Source organism: Phycodurus eques, chromosome 14 (assembly GCF_024500275.1).
Source record: "Phycodurus eques isolate BA_2022a chromosome 14, UOR_Pequ_1.1, whole genome shotgun sequence".
Lineage (NCBI taxonomy): Eukaryota > Metazoa > Chordata > Actinopteri > Syngnathiformes > Syngnathidae > Phycodurus > Phycodurus eques.
The window spans coordinates 18,135,067-18,157,838 of NC_084538.1; the positions used below are offsets into that span (position 1 = coordinate 18,135,067).

Sequence of the window (22,772 nt, forward strand, 5' to 3'; positions counted from 1 at the left end):
TTACAGTGGTCTCAAACTCACAACCCGGGGGCCAAATGAGGCCTACGGGACGATATTTTGTGGCCCCCCTACCTTACATCAGTCGTTTCGTACCCGTGCTCTATTACATTTAATAAAACATAAACTAATACTATTTCCTAGATGAATAGTATTCTTGGCTAAATCTACCTGTACTGTCACTACACTGCCTTAGTCTGAGATGTCATATCATCTCTCTATTTTCAACCAAATTGACATGGCAAGATGTCACAATGCAAGAAATATATGGGCTACGTTCAATTGTTTCAGAATATTTATTCAGCAAGCACCAATAACATCCAACAGAAAATAGAAAGTCACTAAGATATTGCTTATATATGGCATCAGTTTACACAGAATCAATACAAAATATCTTCGCAATCAAACCCTCCTATGTCACAAAAGCAGAAAATACAGTACATTGAGCACATAGTTTGAGGGTTACAGTTAGTTTGAGCGTTACAGTTTACTAAGACACTTCTCGTTGAATAGGTTACATGAAAAGAGCTGATGTTAAGTAAATGTTCAAGCTTTGTCTTTCAAATGTATCTTTACTATACCAGCCATATACAAAACAAAACTCAAGTCTAATGTTGAGTACTGTTACAAGAAGAGCACCATATAGTATTCCGTAACCGAGCCACATGCTCGCCAACTGAATCCGACTTTATTATGACCTTTTCTCTGCATAGTATTGCTGTAATCCAGTGGGTTAGAACAGCCATTTTGTTGCTAAAGCGATTAGAATGTTATGTTCATTGATGCGGACCACAGAGAAAATACACGTTCAAAGAACAATGACTACAATGAAAGGATGACGACATACGTACACGTTTTAAATGCAAATATAGGGGTTTTAATATAAAACCAAAGTGCCATTCGTGTCCCACATCTTTTTTTTTTTTTTTTTTTTTTACTTCAAATAATTCCATGGGAAAGTTAAAAAATGATCAACTATACAAATCCCACTTTGGACATCATCACTGCTCCTAATACTGCTGCTGGTCCTCAATCTGGTTCACTCGGTCTGAAAGGTCACCGAGTGGATAAACAGTTAAGAAAGTACAGCCAAGAGCAACTGTAGGAGTAAAATGATTCAGTTTGATCAGTGCAGCGCGTTCGTAAAAGTGATAACTCAATCACATCTAAATTTTGGCTTTAGATTGCACAGTAGCTACATTTATAAGTGGACTCGAGGTCGGCGAAAGGATATGTCTTCTGCTCAAGTCTTGAATGGTTGACTGCACTTTTTTCTGGAACAGAATCTGAGCTTCACACTTGCAGGCATCTTGCGTTATTTCACTTCTCATTTCCTCTGAAAGAATTAGAAAATCATGAGCAGTCAAAGCTGTGTTGTCTTGTAATACCTTGTGCAGCTGCGTTATAGGGGCGCACATGACACAACCCAATTCCTTTTAAGCCTGTGTAAAGATTATGGAGCTGAACTGACAAATCAAGAGTTATCAGCAATTGTTCCATGTGTTAAAAAAATCATACTGATAGAACTGGTAAGACACAATCATTTGTCTTTGTCCATTAGATTACAAATACTGTATGTACGTTCAATTTGCAGACAAGGAGCTACACCGCGGTCAAGTGTGAATAGCTACTGCATGTTAATAATAATGATTTACTGTAAGATGATTCAAAGATGCAGTTCATCGCATATGTTAACATATTGCTAGCAAAATACAAAGGTTAATCCAATGCTAAACCTAACCAAGCTTCCTTCATGAGGTCACACCACAAATATCCTAGTGTCCACTCATATATGGAGCAGTGATAAAACATCCATAAATGACCATCTGAAGATGACGTTGGACACTGTGGTCATGGATTCAGGCAACTGCTCACTTCCTCATGACTGCAGAATGCAAAAAGACAAACACTTTCAAAATATTCAAGAAATATGCCCATCATAAAAGGAGAACAGTGACTCTCCCTCTTGTTCTCACCCTCTCTAATACAGTACTGCACGTTAAAAAATAAAGCATTCTTACGTGAGCAAGTTCTCTTATCTGCATTCAAAATATATCCCGCACGACACTTGCAAATGTACGAATCGCCGCTGTTGATGCACATATGCTGGCAGTTGTGTCCAAGAGTACAAGCATCCACACCTGGAAAGAGACACTTCCATTTCTAAGGAACTCAAGTTCTCAGTTGAGGAAACCACATGAAATTTTAAATCCTCACATCGTAAGCGGAAAATGTGACAATGTTCACAGATGCTTACGTGAGCACGTTCTCTGATCTGCATTCAAATTATATCCCGTACGACACTTGCAAATGTATGACTCTCCGCTGTTGACACAAGTATGCTGGCAGTTGTGTCCAAGAGCACAAGCATCCGCACCTGCAAAGAGACGCGCAAACTTCTAAGGAACTCAAATTCTCCGTTAGGAAACCATATGACGTGTAAAAATCCTCACATTATAAACGAAAAAATGGGACAATGTTCACAGTTGCTTACGTGAGCATGTTTTCTGATCCACATTCAGTATGTATCCTACTTGACATCTGCAGTAATAGGAGTTTCCATTATTGACACAGATTTGCTGGCAGTCATTACCTCTGGCACATGCATCTGCCACTATACCTGCAACATAAATGTGCAGCTCAGTGACAGTTCTAGGTAGATAGAGAGATACAAATCAGCACTTTGTGCAGGATTTAAAGGTGGCAAATTGTCAATTAATTTAATTTGTGCTTTCCGGGCCATATCGTATTGGGACGGTGCATTTATTTAAAACTGCCGCTTTGATATAAACTAAAAATATGTGATTTAACAGAACCGATACTTTGCAATCAAACAGTGTCACTAACTGACAATGAATTCATTTGACATTATATTTCAAATTTAAAAAATGAAGATGTACTTGAAGGCAAACCTGAGAATCATCTCCATGTTTAAAGCAAAAAGTTCTTACGTGAGCATGATTTTTTGTCTGGATGTAATGCATATCCTGGATGACATTTGCAGATGTAAGAGTCTCCATTGTCAATACATATGTGCTGGCACTCATGTCCAGCGGCACATGGATCTGAACCTGGGAAGAGACATTAGGCAAATTTCCCAATGCCAATATACTTTACATGTCATGATGCCAATAGAAAACCATTTCAAAAGTGGCGAATGATAATTTACTAGCTATGGTTTGCGACACCTCATCAGTACTAATTTTACTCGACCTCAGCGCTGCCTTTGATACCGTTGACCACTACATACTACTAGATCGCCTCGAAACGCGTATCGATATTTCAGGCCCAGCACTTTCTTGGTTTGGATCTTATCTCTCAAATAGGATGCACCATGTAATTCATGGTAATGTGACCTCTGAGTATGAAAATGTCAGTTGCGGAGTCCCGCAGGGATTGGTACTTGACCCTCTTTTGTTCAGTACTTATATGCTGCCGCTTAGCAATATCATACTCAAATATGAGAAGAGCTTTCACTGTTATGCCGACGATACTCAGCTATACATGCCATTAATACTAACCAGCCCACGTGATTGCTCTAATCTGGAGTCATGTATCGCTGAGATTAAACACGGGATGTCCTGTATCTTTTTATTCCTTAACCCTGAGAAAACTGAGCTGTTGGTTATTGGCCCTGCAAAACATAGCCACTTGTTTAAGGACACCATTCTAAGCACCATTACCCACATTGAGTCAGCAAAAAATCTCGCCGTTATATTTGATTCAACTCCCTCCTTTCAAAAGCACATTCAGAATATTCCCAGAAGTGTGTTTTTCATCTTCGCAATATCGCTAAGATACGGCCCATACGATCCACTAGTGACGCAGGAATCATAGTCCACACATTTTTTACGTCTCGCCTCGACTATTGTAACATGCTGCTTTCTGGTCTTCCCATGTCTAGTATTAAAAGCCTGCACTTAGTACAAAACGCTGCATTGGCTCCCGGTTTACCTGAGATGGGATTTTAAGGTCCTGTTTCTTACTCATAAAATATTACACGGGTTAGCACCCTATTATCTCGCTGACTTAGTTGTACTGTATGTTCCATTTCAAAACCTACACTGGCAAAACGCTGGTCTTTTGGTGACTCCAAGAGCCAGAAAGAAGTCCGCAGGCTCTCGAGCATTTTCTATTTGGGTCTCCAGTACTCCGGAATTCCCTACCCGCAGATGTTTAAATCCCAATTTAAGACTTATTTCTACTCTTTGATATTTAGTTAAAGTACATGCAGGCCTGTTTAACTGCTGCTTGTCTTATCTCCTCCCCCTTCGTCTCCTGCTCTGAGAGAGGGCTGGGACTAGAGAGGTGTTGACTGAATCTGAGGTGTCTGTTTGCGTTCTGCACCGACCAACTGGGACAAGATCTGAGATGGACCACTTCCCCCAGAGTCGTTGCGGTGGAGGATTCTGTTCTGACCGACCGGGGCAGGTCCTGAGGCAGAACCACCAAAGGCGTCTACCCAGTGGTGCCTTTTCTCTTTAAATGGACTCTTACGCCATCTTAACGAACATTGTTCAGCATCTTGCCATCGTAATGAACATTGTACAGCACCAGACTATGCGATAAATGTTGCCCCTTGACATCCATTGCATCCTGATCATTCTGGAAGGGGGATCCCCCCCATCTGCGGTCTCTTCTCAAGGTTTCTATTTTCCCCAAATGGGCTTTTTGAGTTTGTCCTTACCCGATTGGGGGGTTTATCTTAGGGGATGTCATCAATCATTGCCAACTGTAGGCCTGTGAACCTCTTTGAGTCTCTTTTGTGATTAAGGGCTGTACAAATAAACTTGACTCAACGTAGCAACTCCAGGTTTTTTTTTCCCGTTTGTTTTCTTTTCTTTTTGAAATGCTGCCCTGTGCCTCCACACACATTGCACATACCAGAAACTGCCACTGGTAAACAGAAAATATGTGACACTAATATGAGAATATTGATGATGAGACAATCTATGGAAAAAACATGTATGTACTAACGTGAGCATGTTTTCTGGTCTGCATTCAGGATGTATCCCATTCCACATTTGCAGACGTAAGAGTCACCACTGTTAACACAAATATGTTGGCAGTCATGTCCCCGGGCACATGCATCTTGACCTGAAAAGCGGTGGTCTCACATTGTAACTGGTCAGTCATACTTTTGAATCAAGAGAAAGGCATGGTTTATGCAAAGACATTAAAAGATGAATGGTCTTACGTGAGCACGTCCTCTTGTCCGCGTTCAAGACATAGCCAGCCCAACACTGACAGCTGTAGGAGTTACCATTGTTGACACAGACGTGCTGGCAATTATGCCCGCGAGCGCATGCATCCACTCCTGAAAGAAAATGTCTGATTGGCTTAATTCTAGTTGCTTTGTAGCTCATATTTGAATCTAGTTATTAGTATTTGTTTTAAATTAGTCACTCATGAGTAATGATTGATTAGTAATTGTAAATGGTGATGTTGTATTGGAGTTTTGTCATTTCATCACCGTCTTAATTCTGTATTAAAAGACATGCACCGGATAGTTAATGTCAAATTTTACACAAGCATTTGACATATCACCCCCCGGCACCCGTCATTCCCCCATGCCATGCAAAACCATGCAAACCCTGCAAGCAAACAACGCTACTTCAGGAACTACCAAAGAAGCTGAATGACTTGCATGAGCATTCAAGTTTGAGTGCTACTACACTTAGGAATGAGAATTGTTCAATTGGATATTTGGACATATTGATCTCTTTTCTTATTTGAGTAATTTGTACGAGAAATAAACCTGTCATTTTGAAACCTTGTTCCCATTTCACAGTTTGTAGTAGCACTCGCATAAGTTCATACTGCCGTTGAGCAGCTGGGCTGGTCAAAGCACCCATTCCATTCCATAAAGATAAGTTAAGTAGAATGTACAGTGTATACATACTGTAATTGTATTACATCATGAATGAACAACTTTGTTCACTTGTTGTAGAATGTGTTGTTCATCATACTATGGATGTTTGGAGCAGCTGAATCTATAGCATCTTGGCTTAGCACTTCGGATATTAATTAACGTTATCACAGAAAATACAAAAAAAAAAAAAATAACCCACATACCGAAAACACTTGGATCTAAGCTTAATGCCAACATCATGTTTAAAAGTGCGATCGGGGAATTTGGAAGACGACTTAAATGACTTTTATAAAAGATTAGTTTTCAAGTAAAACCTTGGGTAAACACAGATTTGGCCTTGTATGATTAGCCATTAAGGCTGATTAAAAATGCAGCAGCCCAAGTTTCATTCCTGCAGAGCTTAGCACATCAAGGTACATGAGCAGGACGCACGGCATGTGGCAAAATCCGCAGCTCAGTTTGCAAAGAGCAGCACACACTGTGAAAACTAATGGGCAGCATCATAGTCGGTTGGGACCACTTTAAGGTGCTCTAAATTGCCAGATCAACCGGTGATCTAAGCTTAGTCAGTCTTCTTCTTGAGGATGGTTAGTAGTACTCGGGCCATTGTACATAATGAATGCTGTCTGCATTTTAAGTACAATACCATGTGCATAAACAACATCAGTTAGTGAACACTTTTGGAGGGCAATCCAAACGCAAGTGACTAAACTTGCCCTTTTTATATTAACAAAGAAGACGACCGTTGACCTTAAAATGGAGAGTTATGCAATATGGCGCTGCCCATTAATAATCTCAGTTTTTAATAAGAGGGATAATTTTGACATACCGCTTTTTCTCTTTTTGTCAGTTTCATTTTTTATCCCATAACCGTCTTTCCTGCCAGTTTGTGCTATTCCGACACCACCAAATGGAATATCCACACTCTCCAGATCATCCTTACCACATAAGGTTTCCCTAAATTTTCCAGTGAGCTTCTCTATGACACCATACGTCTCCACGTAGAAGACGTGATCTTCTAGAGGCTGGCTGGCCATGAGGCGGAGGGACATCAGATCTGCTCTGTCTACTCCCACTGCATAGATTTCAATGCCGGATGCCCGGGCTGCTGCTGATACCTCTTCCACCTGGTCCTGCGGTCTCCCATCAGTCACTATGATGGCTACTTTGGCAATTTTCATGGAGCTGGTTCGGGCACCTGCCTCGGCAATAAAAGCTTTGTCCATGGCAGCCTTAATGGCTACACCTGTCATGGTGCCAGAAGCTAGAGGCTGAACACGGGCCAATGCCTGCTTTAAGGCATGCTTGTCAAAATACGTATTCAAATGAAACTCAATCTTTACTGTGCTGGCATAATTGACGAGGCCCACTCGGGTGGCATCTGAGCCGATCTCCAGGGTGTCCACCATGTCTATCAGGAACTCCTTGGCCTTTTCAAACTCAGCAGGCCGCACGCTGCGAGAGCTGTCGACGATGAAAACCAAATCTATTGGACGATTCCTGCAGTTTGATGATGATGTTACTGGAAAAGAAAAAGAAAAAGACCAGATATTTTGTTAAAAAATAACAAAGTGAAGTAAATCAAACCTGGGCACAGAGCTACAGTATACCACGTCCAAGACAGTGGCAACTCTGAATTAGTGGGAGCGGGCACAGTGCCTCCCTCATTAGATCCAGTAAACAGACACATTTTTCTTTCTTACCACTATAGCATATGCTATTTTACATTTAGCACATGGGGCAGTTATGAATGAGCCCTAATAATTCTGCCCAGCAACAAGTGATAACAAGGAAAGATAATCCATGCAAATGTGTTGGTCCACGATGCTGCATCTGCTATACTGTTGCTAAGATTGAATTTCTCTTGTCTCTAATAATGATTTGTATAACTGCCAATGAAAAAGCAAATAGAAACCTTGAAAAAGCAAATAGAAACCTTAAGAAGAGAATTGGGATGTTGAGCATACAGCCGAGAAGCATGCCTTGCTGCTTTTGGTTGCAGCTGTGAAAGCGGCTGGTGATGAGAGAGCTGATAGCGATAGAATCTGGAATTAGTGCCACCAGCTTTTCAAAGGGGGAAAGGGTAGAAGAAGGAGTGTTAGAGCAGCAGCAGCAGCTCTGGTTTGACTCAAGCAATGAAGATATGAAAGATAATGCCAAAGAACAGCCTGGTTATTATTTTTGTAAGACTCGTAAAACAATGTATACATACACATCACAAAAAGGAGGCACATATAAGCCATTGAGGTCATGCCTATTTGTTAACCATTTGCACATTCACATATATTATTGAGGCTAATAAAATCTTGATCTAATCTAGTAGTTCTGTATTCTCATGTTGTTGGGTTTAAAAAGTGCTTTGCAGCTGCTGTCAAAATAGTCAATGATCTTTATTCATCTCTAACAGACTTATCAAATAGCTAATTAGATAGTTGACAGATAGTAAGAGTTTAAAATAGCTTCTCTCCAGATATATACATTTTTTGGGGATGTTTTGATTTATTACTAAAATATTTTCAACATCGCCTGCATAGCAAAAACTGATGGAGAACTGACTGTTCAAATGTCTACTACAAGATCACTGGCCCCCCAAAAATCTGTATAAAGCCGCACATTGTAAGTCAAAAGCTGCAAATGTGTGTCCAGCACTTTGTGCCAAATTGTACAACAAATGTATCAATACCATAAAAAAAACCAAACAAGGCTGACACAACATGCAATAAGCAGCAAACACAAAAGACATGAAAAAAACTTACTTGCTGAGATGAGGTTCCGTGGTTGCTGTGCTAAGTAGTTATTACTACTGGTCTGTGCATCCTGCTGCATCTCATCTCTCTTCCGGACCTCCTGGGAAATTTCGGTGCTTCGTACTTCATCGGAGGCTTGTTCAGTAGATCTGATGTCTTCAAAGCTGCCATGAACCCTTGGGGACACCTGTGGTGACACCTTTGGGAGGGTCTGCCGGTGGTGTGGTCCAAACTGTGATCCCAGAGTTCCCGGATTCAAGACGCTTACGATGAGACAGGCCAGTCCCCAAATGAATGAGATCATGTTGCCTGTTGTCTTACTACTTACCCTTCAGTCTGCAGCTAAAGATGACTGTAGCCTTTTTATATGATCTTGTCCATAGGGCGTGGACAATCTGAGGCCCAATCCAGAATGATGAGGAGGCGGAAGGGCAGGCACCATTGCTGGATGTGCAAAATGTAGTCAACTCACAGAGAACATACTGCAGCTTCCATTGATTCTTCCTTTATAGCTGTAATGAAAATAAAAGTGACGATAAAAAAAAAAATTAATAATAATAAGTCAGGTGCGGCACGGTGGACGACTGGTTAGAGCGTCAGCCTCACAGTTCTGAGGACCCGGGTTCAATCCCTGGCCCCGCCTGTGTGGAGTTTGCATGTTCTCCCCGTGCCTGTGTGGGTTTTCTCCGGGCACTCCGGTTTCCTCCCACATCCCAAAAACATGCATTCATTGGAGACTCTAAATTGCCCGGAGGCATGACTGTGAGTGCGAATGGTTGTTTGTTTCTATGTGCCCTGCGATTGGCTGGCAACCAGTTCAGGGTGTACCCCGCCTCCTGCCCGATGACAGCTGGGATAGGCTCCAGCACGTCCCGCGACCCTAGTGAGGAGAAGCGGCTCAGAAAATGGATGGATGGATGGATGGATGAATAATAAGTCAGGGTGATTGTTATTGCTTCTATCTTCAAATATGATTCCAGGATTAGCCTTGTACAATGTCTCAAGAGTCATGACAGGCATAAAATGATGAATTAATAATACAAAAGTAAATCTGGGCAAGGAGTTACTTATAGGCTTATTCCACTCTTTTCAAAAAAACAATCCTAATACTATGACTACAATGCAAAAGTACCTCTTTTTGCAAGAATAAAAGTTGGTGCAACAGGTCCATTGAGCATATCCCAATTAAAGACTATTTATCACACTGTGAATATTCCATGTGTTAATCCTGAAATTGTTAACATATGATTTAAAATGACCATCAAAATTGCCAGAAATTGTTGCTGATCATTTTAAATTCAAATGCAATCAAGTTACATACTGCGTGTGAACATTCCAATGTAAACACACAACATTTTTTTTCTCAATAAGACAAAAAAAAATGTGTTGTACTGCATTGTGGGAACAGACGTCATCAAGTAAATATGATGTATTTATTTCATGCTGGCAGGAAGAACTATTTTTGAATAATAAGTACGCTTTTAATTGCTATACAGATATGTCAATCCTGACCTCTACTGGACACTTTAGTTAATACAATTTTAAGAAAAAAAGAGGGCAAAAAAGTGTGGTCTTCTCCTGATGATGTCGACGTTACTGCATTGAAACAGATGGCAGAGGTGGGTAGAGCAGCCAAATATTGTGCTCAAGTAAGAGTACTGTCACTTTAGAATAATGTGACTCAAGTAAAAGTAAAAAGTAGACCACCAAATAATTATTTGAGGAAGACTAAGAAAGTACTCAATGGGGGGGGTGGGACAAATAACACTCAAGCACTGAGCAACTTCTGATTTGTTTCTTCTTTCAATTAGAGCATCAACGTGAAATAAACTAAAATAAATCAATCAATCAAATATGAATGTGCAAGTTCAGATATTGCTGAACAATATCACTTTAATCTAAAACATCCATCCATCCATTTTCTGTACTGCTTACCCTCACTAGGGTCGCGGGAGTGCTGGAGCCCATCACAGCTATCTTCGAGCGAGAGACAAAGTAAGGAGTAGAAAACACAGATATCTGTGTTAAATGAATAAATACTCAAGTGAAGTAGAGATACAATACTATTTGTACATGGCTACTTCCCACCACTGCATTTATTGTGTGTCAGACAATGCTATCAAACAAAGAGCAGACCAAGTCATAGCACTACAGTGCATATAGTGTATGTTTGAACAGTACACACCGCCATCGCTGCATTACTGTGCAGTGTGCATGAGCAAAACAGCATTTTGCTCTAAAAACCTTATTATTACGGTGGTTAGGGAATATCGTTTACACAGAAGGGAATGGTTACAAAAATAAAAATGCCTTCTGATTATCTAATACAAAATATGCGAAATTCTAATTACGCTGACAAATACTAACAATCCAAGGAATGTTTTGGAATTGCATCACGCAGATACTAACATTAGGACTAGACATTTTAATGAGCTAATAGAACTCGGGTAAGTCATGGTAGTCACATAAATCTTCATCTTCATCATCTTGTTGAATAAATCAAATCTATGTCCATCAAAACCGTGTGTGGTTATGTTTGTCAGGCATCATTTGTTGTTGATACCTGTTATTTCACTTCTGCTTTACATGACAGAGTTTCTCAGGCAATACAAAAGATGCTGTCTGATTTTCCATGAGAGGAAGTTGCTATATAAGGCCTTTTGTCCTGGAATCTGTTCATACGTTAGAGAGGGAAGCTCGTGTAAAGCTGCATGACCTTTAGCCACAATAATGTTCTTCTTTAGTGCAGTTGTGAGTATAATGGCTGGGCTCAGTTCAGAAGAGAACAATGCATTGCTCAACGCATACCTCCCAGGAGACATCATTATTGGAGGCCTTTTCCCAATTCACCTACAAACTAACAGAACCACGATACCTGGACCTGTCTCCTGCAGCCAGTAAGTGCAACCTCATGGCAATGTGGCACCTGCGCGAGTGCATACGCTTGTAATGTGTTTGTTGGTGTTCTGACATATTTCAGCTATAGCTACCAAATGTTTCTACAATCTCAAGTGATGATATATGCTATTCGAGACGTCAACCAACGCACACCTAGGCTTCTCCCTAACATCACGTTGGGCTACAGCATCTACGACACATGTGGCGATGTCACCTTAGCCATCAAGGCCGCTCTCGAGCTTGCGAGCGACTGGCCAGACCCTCAAAGATGTTCACTTCCACTCAATGCTCGGTTTGTGCAGCCTAAAGTGATGGCAGTGATTGGTGAGAGGTTCTCTGAGGTCTCGATCGCAGTGTCGCGGCTTGTTGCCCTGTCATCGCTTGCCCAGGTGAGTCTTCATTGAATTTGACACTACCGTGCTCATGCAAGTGAGAAATCAGAAACGGATTGTGCATGAATTTGGATAGTTAGCTTTGTATCAGTCAAGGAACCATGTTTGCTAAATGAGCCTACTGTCGTTGTAACTTTCGGCTTGTCCGTCAAGCGTCGCCACAGTGAGTCACTCGCATGATTCGGTTTTCTGACCGAATACAAGTAGACGTATTTACATCTGAGTGCTCCCCAATACTGAGTACCAATATCTGATAATACCATTATGTTTAGCAATTTTGATGAAAACGTGTTTTATTTTCATAGGATAATGCTCAAAAACACATTTTTATTGAACATGGCATAGCTTTCGCTCATATGTAATTAACATATTTTATACACAATATATTTTCATGATATAGGATTATGATTAAATCCCTTCATGGGGCATGCGTTGCGGTTACAAGGAGATTTAATATTTTAGCCCCCCCAAAATTATTGTTGTTATTGTTATTGTTACATTCATGTTTTTCACTATCATCATCATCATCGTTGTCGTCATTAATAATAATCAGCATTACTTTTCTTATAGGGCCACATTGTGGTTATGATTGCCGTCAGAGGCAATCAAAATCGTGATTTGATTTGATGATGATGGTCATGAATGTGAAACCATACAAATGTATAATTGCCTCATCAAATATATACGAGAAATTGATGGCTAACTAGTTTTGAAATCAGAAATTGAGGAAAATTGTTTTTTTTTCCAGAGGCGGCGGAACCGGGGAAACCTGGGGGGCACGTAACCCCCCACTTTTTGCACTAAGTCCGCCTTTTTTACCCTAAGCGCTCCAATATGTGCGGCAAAACGTGCCCATGGTGTGCCAAAAAAAAGCACCCTTGGAGCGGGAGAAAGTGCGGTCGGAGTGCTAAAAAAGTGCTCCAAGAGTACTTCCCCACCCCCACACTTTCAAAGTTATTCCACCTCTCAAGTTTTTTTCAATAATTGTTCTTTTTATATTAAAAATGAGTTTCGTAACTCAGAATGCTTGCAATAATTCAGTGTTATTAAAACCAAAGACAAGTTGTCATTTTGTAATCCAGATTTTCGCAAGACACATGAAGTAGACGCACAAGATTGGCTTTAGCCAGTCACATAAAATGACGTGGCGGCCGGATCGGGCACCCAGGCCTTTGAGTTGGACACTTGAGTCTTAAAGTGACGTATGTCAACTTTGACTCAATTTTAATTTACCAAATATGGTCCCTTGCGCCATTCAAGACTATCAGAGTTACAGAACAATTCCGACTAACAAGGCATATTCTTGCATGACACAGATTAGCTACGCATCAACCAGCGGGCTGCTCAGTAGGAAGTTAAAGTTCCCCACTTTTCTGCGAACAATATCAAGTGATGAATATCAGACGAAGGCCATTGCTGAGCTGGTGAAGCAGTTCAACTGGAAAACGGTGGCCATCATAGGAAGTGACGATGAGTATGGGAAGTACGGCAGTGACCGCCTCTCACAAAATTTCAAAAAGATAAAAGACATCTGCATCGAATTCATTGACATCCTGCCCGGTTACTTTTCCAAGAACAATTCCAAAACCCACGAGAGGCTTGCGGGCCTTGTGGGCAACGTCAATAAATCCACAGCTGAGGCCATTGTGATTTTCACCAAGGGTTCCAATGTTGATATCATAATGGAGGCTGCTATTAAATACAAACTGAACAGAACTTGGATTGCAAGTGATTCCTGGTCCACCTCGACAACACTAGCTACTCTGCCTGGTATTGAGATGGCCGGGCAGGTATTTGGATTCATCTCCAACAGGAATGCAGTGCCCGGATTTAAAGATTATATTATGTCCGTGTTCAACGGAACAACAAACGCCATCCTCGATTATCACCTGACTCATTATCCCTTTTGTTCCAATTGGTCAGGAGAAGACAGCGGTGTCGATTGCATATTAACAAATAGCATAAAGGTGACAGGTCAATGTGTGGACATAAAATGTCTGGCCAATCATATGGATGAGGATGAAACGTATAACATCTACTTAGCTGTACAAGTCATCGTTGAGGGGATCAGACGCTTGCTGCAGTGTGACCATCAAAAGTGTGACCGCCATGCTGACTTCACAGCCCTGGAGGTAATACCATTTTTTGCATATTTTTCAACCACTCACAAGATCTCTTTCACAAATCCGTCTTGGAAAAAACCTTGAGGAGGCTTATCTGTTCAAAAAGGAAGAAGCTAATTAGGATGATGAGCTGCTATCTACAGCTGGGTCGACGTTGCAAATTAGAATCTGTACCCAATTGTATTACATGGCTAAATAAAGGTTAAAAAAAAAAAAATCCAATACAATATGATGTTCTGCCTGGTTTACAATGGACACAAATGCCAGGTTTGTGGTTGTGATGCCAAAATGGAACCAAGAAACATTAGTTCAGAACTTTTTCCAACTTTTATGAGAACTACAACATGGACAATTCCATTTAAAAGAAACAATTACATTTCGGAGTAGGTAAATAATACAATTTGAATAACATTAATAATGAATTTGTACAACTCAACTGATTTATTTTTGTATCTTTTTGAGAAGCGAGGTGAAAATAAACAACTGCAATAAACTTGAATGTGACCGACTTGGACTTGATGTTTAACTTGCTGCCTTCTTGGCCAGATCACCGATGCAAAAGAGATGTTCTGTTTTAACTGGTGTTTTACCTGGTTAAATAAAATATTTTTTTTAAAAAATCTGGCTGCACAAGGATGCACTCCCTCTTATAACTGGTGATGTGGCTGTGTACAAAACTGACCGGTCACATTCAAACTCATGTGAACTAGCCAGTCAATACACATCGCATCTCGTCCAAAAGATAGCTGGGATAGGCTCCAGCACGCCCGCGACCCAAGTGAGGAGAAGCGGTACAGAAAATGAATTGATGGTTTTGTAATTATTATTCTTGGTCAAATGTTCCACCCAAAAAAATAAATAACCAAATAAAGCCATTTTACCACCATGTCTAGTGTTTGAGAAGCAACCATTCAAGAGTTCTACTTAAAATATTTGATGTAAATAAGACAAAAAATTTTTTGGTTTTTTTTTTCCTCAGAGTTGGAGTTGCTCCTTCTTCTCAAACCATGAACCACAAATTCATTCTTCAAAAGCAATGCCATTGAAAACATTTGTAAATACAGACATTTGAACTTCGTCATCCTACATAACAGTGTCCATGCATCAACTGCAGTCTTGTTCGTGTTTGTCTCTACAGCTTCTCATGGAAATAAAGAAGGTCAACTTCACCGTGGGCAAGACCCATTTATTTTTTGATAGTTATGGCGACCCCAGTTTAGGATATGACATTTTATATTGGGACACAGCAGTCAATACACTACATGAACGCATCAAAATAATTGGAGGATACTGGCCAAATGGAAATATAGCAGTCCCTCACGACATGGTGCTAAAAATGCAGAGTGTGACGGTAAGCTTAGCAATGTTTACCTTTGTTATGAGCCAAAATCATGAACACACGTCCCGCTTCCTGATACAGTTGACGGCTTACAATTGCTCAAAGACCTGCAAACCTGGACACGAGTTAAAGAAGCAGAATGTACACTTGCAGTGCTGCAATGATTGTGTTCCATGTGCTGAGGGAGAATATTCCACTGGACAAGGTAAGAATTCTAATAATATGCTCAGAATAGATTGTTTGATATGATATAATCATGTCCAATAGTGTTTTTTTAGGGGAAGCGGGGGGTGGGGGGTCTTTTACATGCATTGCATATATATTTATGAACTAAAGGTTTGGTAACATCAACAGGATTATCATCTACTTCGAGTGAAGCATTCCAAAGCCTTTTAAATGTTTGTACAGCATTACTGTACTTGTTGATAATGAACATATTTGCTCCTTCAGGCGCAGAGTGTAAACGCTGCAGAGACAATGAATATTCATCTCCACAAAGGAATGACTGTTTGGAGAAAAAAATTGACTTCCTGGGCTGGTCAGATCCCTTCATTATCATGTTAAGTTTTTTGGAAGCCTTAGGAATTATTCTAACACTTGTGTTTGCAGCCTTGTTTGCGATGCATCGTGGCACTCCCATTGTGAAGGCCGTGGGAGGCTACTTGTGCTTTTTGGAGCTCTTTTCTTTGCTGACATGCTTCTGCCTCACATTTAGCTTTCCGGGGAAGCCAAGTGCGTTCTCCTGTATGATTGGCATGCCACTCTTTGGAATCGCCTTTTCTCTCTGCATCTCCTGTATTCTAGCAAACCTGCTGCAAATTTTAGTGGGTTTTATGTTTGACTTGAAGACAAAGTCTTGGCTAAACAAGGTCAACCAGCCAGTGGCTGTCGTGGCCGTGGTATCTGGGATCCAGCTGGCTCTGTGTGTGCCGTGGCTCTGCCTTTACCCTCCATCGCCAACATGGAAGAGTTTACAGAGTACCATCCTGCTGCAGTGCCATAAAGGCTCCAGTGAATTCTTCATAGCCATGCTGGCCTACAATGCACTCTTGGCCCTCATTTGTTTCCTGTTTGCATTCAAAGGGAAGCAGTTGCCGGATTTGTATAAAAATGCAAGCTTAATCACTGTTAGTATGCTGCTGTATCTGATCATTTGGATCCTCTTCATTCCCATCTACATCAATTTGTTTGGGACATACAAACAAGCCATTGAGAGTGCCGCCATTCTCATTTCAAGCTACAGCATCCTTTGCTGTCACTTGGCACCCAAGTGCTACATTATGGTGTTTAAGAAGGAAATGAATGATGAGAAAGCCATTGTTGAGTATATTAGAAAACATTATGAGGGGAAAGGGATCTCTGTGGTTAAATAATCCTTATCTCAATTGCGCATCTAAACATATCCTGTATTTGTCTTCTTATATACTGTAAGTAACTGCATTCTTCCTTGCATCCATCCATTTTCCGTACCGCTAATCCTCACTAGGGTCGCGGGGCGTGCTGGAGCCTATCCTAGCTGTCTTCGGGCAGGAGGCGGGGTACACACTAAACTGGTTGCCAGCCAACCGCAGGGCATCCTCCTTGCAGAAGAACTAATTGTAGCTTTTGCTCTTTTGGTTTTAGATAACATATAGACAGTTAGGATCCATGTTATGTTTATCTCTGTATGCATCATTATTTTAATCAAGTTTAACTGGGAAGACGTGGTGTTGCAAAGGACGCCTTTCATGCAAAATGTATCCTTGGAGCAGACACAATGGTTGACTGGTTAGCACATATGCCTGCCAGTTCTGAGGACCCGGGTTCAAATCTGGCCTCGTCTGTGTGAAATATGCATGTTCTCCACGTACCTGCGTGGGTTTTCTCCGGTTCCCGCCCACATCCCATGGTCATTAATTGTAAACTCAAAACTGCCCGTAGGTGTGAATTTGAGCTCTGCGATTGGCTGGCGACCAGTTCCAGTTGTACCCCACCTCTCGCCCAGGGTCAGGTAGGACCGCCTCCGCATGCCCACGACCTAGTGATGAAAAGGGGGTACGGAAAATGGATGCATGTATCCTTACACACCAGTCGCTTACATTTAGGATTGTAGTTCTTGTATGAGCATGAACCATATTCAAGAAAAATTATGCAGTGTATGTACACCGTGTTAATTTGTTTACATTTAATCATCTATGATTACTCTTTAAATTTTGGGTGCAAATGAAATAAAAACATGTTTATAGAATGGGCTGCTTCTTGGTCGTTTGGAAGAGCAATATGATCACCACACACACGGTGAAGCTATTGTGCAAATGGCCTATTGGTTACAATAGCAAATCCTCAAAAAATATTGGTCTTCAAGTAGTAGTCAAACATTGACATACCAAATCATTCGGTTCTGCATCACTTTATTAAAAAATAAAAATAAAATTAAAAAAAAAAATTAAAAAAAAAAAAACTTGCAAACGTTTCCATAGGAAAAGCATTATGAAATTGCAATCCCATCTCTCACAACCAAAGATTGTTGTTATTGTCAGAGTAAATGCAAACATTTTATGCTTTCTCCAGGCTACAATCATGACATTAAATAAGAGAAAGGCAGTCTTGCCTTTTGAGTCCATCTGGATAAATAGGAATTAAGATTTGTTTTTAAAAAAGGGTGCCGGCTGGAGCATAACATGACCTACACTACAAAGGAACGGAAAACAGTTTCAGCAAGGTGTTTGATGGAAAAATGGATACATTAATGTAATCTCCCTACTAAGTAATGAATAATTAGCTTTGATAATGACATTATCTTCATGGTAAAATATTAATACAGGTTTCTGTTGAGTGGCGACAATGGAAACATTCAGCATATATTATAGCAGCCCTTGAATGAAATCATCCAGCCAACAACCTCATGGAAAATTATTAGCTTCCAACAAAACAGAAATGTGTGCAACGATATATCCCACACCGTCTCCATATAACTGGCAGAGGTTTGTCCCTTGACCAAAAAATTTAAAAACGCTGCTCCTGTAATGAATGGCAAATGATGAAAGATCTATTGTTGTGATTCATGTTGCCTTTACACTACACGGGCCTGAGAGGGCTTCATGGGTATCTCCAAGTTGCTCTCTCTTCCACAGCAGGTTGGAACATCAAGCACGCAGGTCTCCACTGGAGCCGGCAGACCCTGGGAGCAGATCTGCTGCACATGTTGCCTTGAACCAAAAGGGTCATCACAGATTAAATATCTACACAGCACATTATGCCTTCGAACCTGTAATAGAACACCTGTATGCCATGTACTCACCAGGCCAGCCGAGAAATGACATAATGAATGTCAGGCTTCTGGAAGCCATTGAACGTGGAAGAGGCGGCAACAGTGTAGGCACCCATGTTCTCAAAGAGCAGCCAGTCGCCCACATGCAGGTCCGGCAGGTTGCACTGCTCCACTATACGATCAAGGCCATCGCATGTTGGTCCCCAGATACTGGAGGGATACATGGCCTCATCTGGTTTGGGCTTCTGAGTGTACAGCAGTCAAGGTTAAACTCCACTATTATATTTTCTTCTGGCCAGTAGTCAAGTTTGTTTTTAGCTTACCTTGTGCAAGATTGGAAGACAATGAGCATGGTCATACAGAATACAGTTGAAGGATCCATACACTCCATCATTGACATAGTACATGAGGCTCCTGTCACTGATCCCTTCATCTACCTCTGTCATGAAAGCATACAATTCTTCCATTTCACAACTGAGGACTCACAAAAAGCATTGCATTTCTAGAAACAAACTGCCCTTACCATCAGAGGCAGCGTCGTCATCCACGAGGACCTTCTTGGCAATAATGTTAACAACCAGGGTGAAAGCAGAGGCCACATAAAAGCGACCTGGTTCCGCAATGATGCGCACACCACCGTCAGCAGGGAAATATTTATCCAGGGCTGGGTTGATTACTGCAGTGATCTACACAGAGGCAAATCGAACAAAATAAAGTCAAGGAAAGCAGGGCATATGAAAAATAACTTCAGGTAAACAAAGAGATACCTCTTCAAATTTGAGCTCTGCATCTTCTGAACCAGGGAAACCTCCTCCGATGTCCAAAAGGTTCATGCAGAAGCCCAGATCATCCTAACGAGAGGTAGATTTTGATTTAAAAAAAACACTTCATTGGGTACAACTCAACAAGACCCACCTAAAAGACTTATTAAAACATCTGCCTTTTCAAAAGCTAATGGTTAGCAACTGATCGACACCATTGGAGAGGTATTCATTTAAAATATTTGTAGCAGTGTAGAACTGCACTACATCTGAGAGGCCCTTCTCACATGGCAAAAAAAAGCATGTGGCAAGCAATTCTACGTCAACTTCAACTAGGAACACACTTTGGTTCTCATTACCTTGTGCAGGTGTACCTAGTGAGTGTATTGGAGTCTTCACTCACCCCCATATCAAAGACAGAGCGGGCATCGGTAATTGCCTGCTTGTAGGCCTCCGGGTCAGTGCAGCCACTGCCAACATGGAAGCTAACACCAATAACATCCAGCCCCAATTCCTTGGCCCTCTCCAGAAGTCCCCGACAAGCTTTAAGTTGGGCCCCAAACTTGATGCTCAGGCGGCAAACTGCCTTGGAGTCATCTGTGGCAATACGCAGCACCAGCCTGGAACGTAAAACCAGTTCAGATCGGACCAATACAGCACATGCCGCAAAGGCTTTTATGGTGAGACTGTTGAGGAAAAGCCTTACTTGGCATTGTTATGACAGCGAGCCACTTTCATCAGCTCCATTTCGCCATCAAAGGTCATCATCTGGACCCCATGGGCAGAAGCATACTTTATCTGAGAAAGCTGCTTGCAGGGGTTGGCGTAGATGATTCTGCTCGGATCCACTCCCAGAGACTGAACGAACTGTATTTCAGTCTAAGGGGGCGGGGGACATAAACGCATGCAATCATTAGCTTTCAGTTGTGCTACTAAGAGCAGGACAAATTTTTCCAATCATCACCTTGCTTGCACAGTCAAAACCAGCTCCCAGTGAGGCCAGTGTCATCACAACAGCCCGACTGTCATTGCACTTGACTGCATAAAAAGGAGACACACGAGGAAGGGCCCTTTCCCAGCGCAGGTGCTTCTTCAAGACATCCCCCAAGTCACACACATAGAAGGCATCCCTGTCATCCTGCAAGATAGACAGGACAACGGTTTGACAATTATCCATCATACAATAGAAGCTCAGCAAAACTCTGCAGATTCCTTCTTTCCTTAATAAAGCCAGCACAGGAGCTTACCGTCACAGATGACTCATTGATCTTCTGCTCGACAATATCCTTGGCAGAAAATCCCTCCTCCAGGAAAGAGAAATCAAACTCCGCAGAATTCATAGTCACAAGAAGCCCTTTAATTGGTCAATCAGAAACGGGAAGAGTTCTGCAACAGAGAGTCAATGTTGAGTACTGTATTTAATGACAAAAAATAAATAAATACTGTAGATACATTCTAAAGCAAGAGCCAGTGTGACACTTACTTGGATATAAAAGATGGAATTTTAATATCAGTTCCACAGTTTCAGGAGATCCAAGGCGGCTCACCAGTGAAGTTAAACCCTTTTAGATAAGCCTCAAGGCCACGGCCTGTTGAGCAGACAGAGTGTATTCTCCTGGAGTGCTGATTCTGATGAGAAGTGAGAGTGTTCAAATTATTGCAGCGTTTTCGTTATGGGAATAAACAAACAACTTTTGACTTTAAAAACTGCTCAGTTTCTACTCAAAAGTGCGAGTATATTTTAAAACCAAGAGAGACAACACGCTAATAAGGATAACATTTTACGAGTTATGCTACGTCGCATCCCCCCCCCCCCAACTTTGTGCTCCTTGACTCAAGTTTAAAAAAAAAAAAAGTCAGTCAGGAAAACATGACGTAAACACGCAGCAAAAAAAAAAAAAAAAACGAGACGAGGCCCGCCCTGGAACGATTTGGTCCAACCGCCAAGAAGATACGACTTTACCTCAGAAGAACGACATCAAGACCAACAAATGGAAGGTGAGAAAGTACAATTACGTAAACGTCAGTATGCCGGTTCCGTTTTCCAACTGCCATGAGGCTGCTGTCGATTGAACACGAGAGGCGATCCTAAGCGGCATTTGCTCACTCGCATAGCACGGTGCAAGAAAATGTATTAGAAAACTAACAGACGTCATTTTCGAGACGTTCCTAGCAGGCTAACCGCAATGTGCGTACACAAGACGGCTAACCAACTGCCCGCTACCAGTAACGCTGTTGCTTAACCTGTACATTGCGTATTTTATTCAAACTTAAGTTACATGTGGTTTATCTTTAAATTGGCCGCTAACATAAAATAAAAAATTTAAAAAAGAATTTGCAGTGTTAAAAGTCATTCATTTTGACGAGTTACAGTTAGCTAACATTTCCGTACGACACCGGGCCCGTAGAACGGACACACACAAAGTGGGTGTCTTACCTTAAAAAGCATTTACAAAGAGTGTGTCCATTAGACCCAAACGCTGGGGTGTGAAAAGCGGGTTCTTTAGACAATGGAGCCGCAGCGACCGATTCTCCTCCTCCACTGCGCTGAGATTCAAGTGGAAGAGGCGACTGTCCCGGGCCACATTTATAGGGAGCTCGTTGCTACGGCAACGTAGCCAGCTGAAACCGGCCTCCCATCCACGTAAGAACCGGTTTGGGCTTGTCCCCCATCAACGTGGTGGAAGAAGCGGACAAGAGCTCAACCGTTACAACTCACAGTATCAACACTCACATTTGAACTCTTACTCTCAAGCTATGCTTACACTGTCGTGGACTGTGATTCTGACAAAGGAGTGTCTTTGTACTCAATTTGTTGTCTGCGTGTTATCACTTTCTTGGCTGAAGAGGAAAAGCTGTATCAAGCTTTGGAGTAACTCCACATGTAGTCATCTAATGTGTATTAGAGTGGTTGTAATTTGAGGTCCTGTAGAACTGCACGGGTTTATTTAGTACAGTTCCAAAATATCATACCATAGTAGCCCTGTTACAATTTCAACCAAAACTGAACACTATGACTTGTTGCAAAGTTGTTTATTTTCAATGGCGCATGCATTGACTCTCATGAGATATGGCTGCCAGGATAGCATGAACCGGTGATTTAGTTTTAAGAGGAAATTGACTAGTTGCTATCACATATTCTCAACCCCATCTACAATTTTTATTGTAATACTGATGGTGACTATGAATATGATCTCTTTGAATCCTTTCACCAGAATTAGACTTGAATCTTTGCAAAACTCTGGCTGATGGTCTAGCATCCTGATATGAGTGCAATCGTGGTTAAATGCAGGCCCGTTTGCTCGTCACGCAAAATGACTGGCAGACTGCAGCCGGCTCTGATTGACAGCACGGTGTCAAGCACTCATGCTCATTTACTGTAAAGGTTCTTGA

The 22,772-nt window shown here is 41.4% G+C and overlaps 3 protein-coding genes across 7 annotated transcripts; 1 reads left to right on the forward strand and 2 right to left on the reverse strand.

Moving 5' to 3' along the window:
- Positions 1–983: 983 nt before the first annotated feature.
- LOC133412872 (matrilin-3-like) lies at positions 984–8,925 on the reverse strand. 4 transcript variants are annotated; one of them, XM_061696596.1, is made up of 10 exons: positions 8,626–8,925; positions 6,699–7,391; positions 5,195–5,314; positions 4,975–5,094; positions 2,949–3,068; positions 2,492–2,617; positions 2,255–2,374; positions 2,019–2,138; positions 1,232–1,333; positions 984–1,060 (listed from the first exon to the last, which is right to left on the reverse strand). In XM_061696596.1, exons 1-10 carry the CDS (start codon positions 8,918–8,920, stop codon positions 1,008–1,010), a joined length of 1,869 nt encoding a protein of 622 aa, XP_061552580.1. In that variant the 5' UTR covers positions 8,921–8,925; the 3' UTR covers positions 984–1,007. The 4 variants fall into 4 exon arrangements, with proteins under 4 accessions (XP_061552580.1, XP_061552581.1, XP_061552579.1 ...); XM_061696597.1 differs by having other exon boundaries at positions 1,030–1,333; positions 6,813–7,391; XM_061696595.1 differs by having other exon boundaries at positions 1,030–1,333.
- Positions 8,926–11,312: 2,387 nt separating this feature from the next.
- LOC133412993 (G-protein coupled receptor family C group 6 member A-like) lies at positions 11,313–17,501 on the forward strand. 2 transcript variants are annotated; one of them, XM_061696835.1, is made up of 6 exons: positions 11,313–11,513; positions 11,597–11,903; positions 13,223–14,038; positions 15,168–15,380; positions 15,450–15,573; positions 15,819–17,501. In XM_061696835.1, exons 1-6 carry the CDS (start codon positions 11,347–11,349, stop codon positions 16,739–16,741), a joined length of 2,550 nt encoding a protein of 849 aa, XP_061552819.1. In that variant the 5' UTR covers positions 11,313–11,346; the 3' UTR covers positions 16,742–17,501. The 2 variants fall into 2 exon arrangements, with proteins under 2 accessions (XP_061552819.1, XP_061552818.1); XM_061696834.1 differs by having other exon boundaries at positions 15,168–15,573.
- A 240-nt stretch (positions 17,502–17,741) lies between these two features.
- On the reverse strand, positions 17,742–21,953 carry odc1 (ornithine decarboxylase 1). Its single transcript, XM_061696837.1, has 11 exons — positions 21,817–21,953; positions 20,863–21,008; positions 20,627–20,765; positions 20,344–20,517; positions 20,086–20,258; positions 19,783–19,999; positions 19,386–19,469; positions 19,142–19,304; positions 18,942–19,057; positions 18,649–18,863; positions 17,742–18,556 (listed from the first exon to the last, which is right to left on the reverse strand). The coding sequence occupies exons 3-11, from the start codon at positions 20,717–20,719 to the stop codon at positions 18,421–18,423; spliced, it is 1,371 nt and encodes a 456-aa protein (XP_061552821.1). The 5' UTR covers positions 20,720–20,765; positions 20,863–21,008; positions 21,817–21,953; the 3' UTR covers positions 17,742–18,420.
- Positions 21,954–22,772: the final 819 nt, after the last annotated feature.

Excerpts from the sequence above, each read along its gene's own strand:
- LOC133412872 (XM_061696595.1), bottom strand. The coding sequence starts at position 8,920 with ATGATCTCATTCATTTGGGGACTGGCCTGTCTCATCGTAAGCGTCTTG. Across the intron at positions 7,392-8,625 it reads ACGGAACCTCATCTCAGCAA|TAACATCATCATCAAACTGC; the intron begins GTAAGTTTTTTT and ends TTTCTTTTCCAG. Across the intron at positions 5,095-5,194 it reads GGACAAGAGGACGTGCTCAC|GTCAAGATGCATGTGCCCGG; the intron begins GTAAGACCATTC and ends ACCGCTTTTCAG.
- LOC133412993 (XM_061696834.1), top strand. The coding sequence starts at position 11,347 with ATGTTCTTCTTTAGTGCAGTTGTGAGTATAATGGCTGGGCTCAGTTCA. Across the intron at positions 11,904-13,222 it reads CCCTGTCATCGCTTGCCCAG|ATTAGCTACGCATCAACCAG; the intron begins GTGAGTCTTCAT and ends TGCATGACACAG. Across the intron at positions 15,574-15,818 it reads AGAATATTCCACTGGACAAG|GCGCAGAGTGTAAACGCTGC; the intron begins GTAAGAATTCTA and ends TTGCTCCTTCAG.
- odc1 (XM_061696837.1), bottom strand. The coding sequence starts at position 20,719 with ATGAATTCTGCGGAGTTTGATTTCTCTTTCCTGGAGGAGGGATTTTCT. Across the intron at positions 19,470-19,782 it reads GCTCTGTCTTTGATATGGGG|GATGATCTGGGCTTCTGCAT; the intron begins GTGAGTGAAGAC and ends ACCTCTCGTTAG. Across the intron at positions 19,305-19,385 it reads CAGAGCTCAAATTTGAAGAG|ATCACTGCAGTAATCAACCC; the intron begins GTATCTCTTTGT and ends GCCTCTGTGTAG.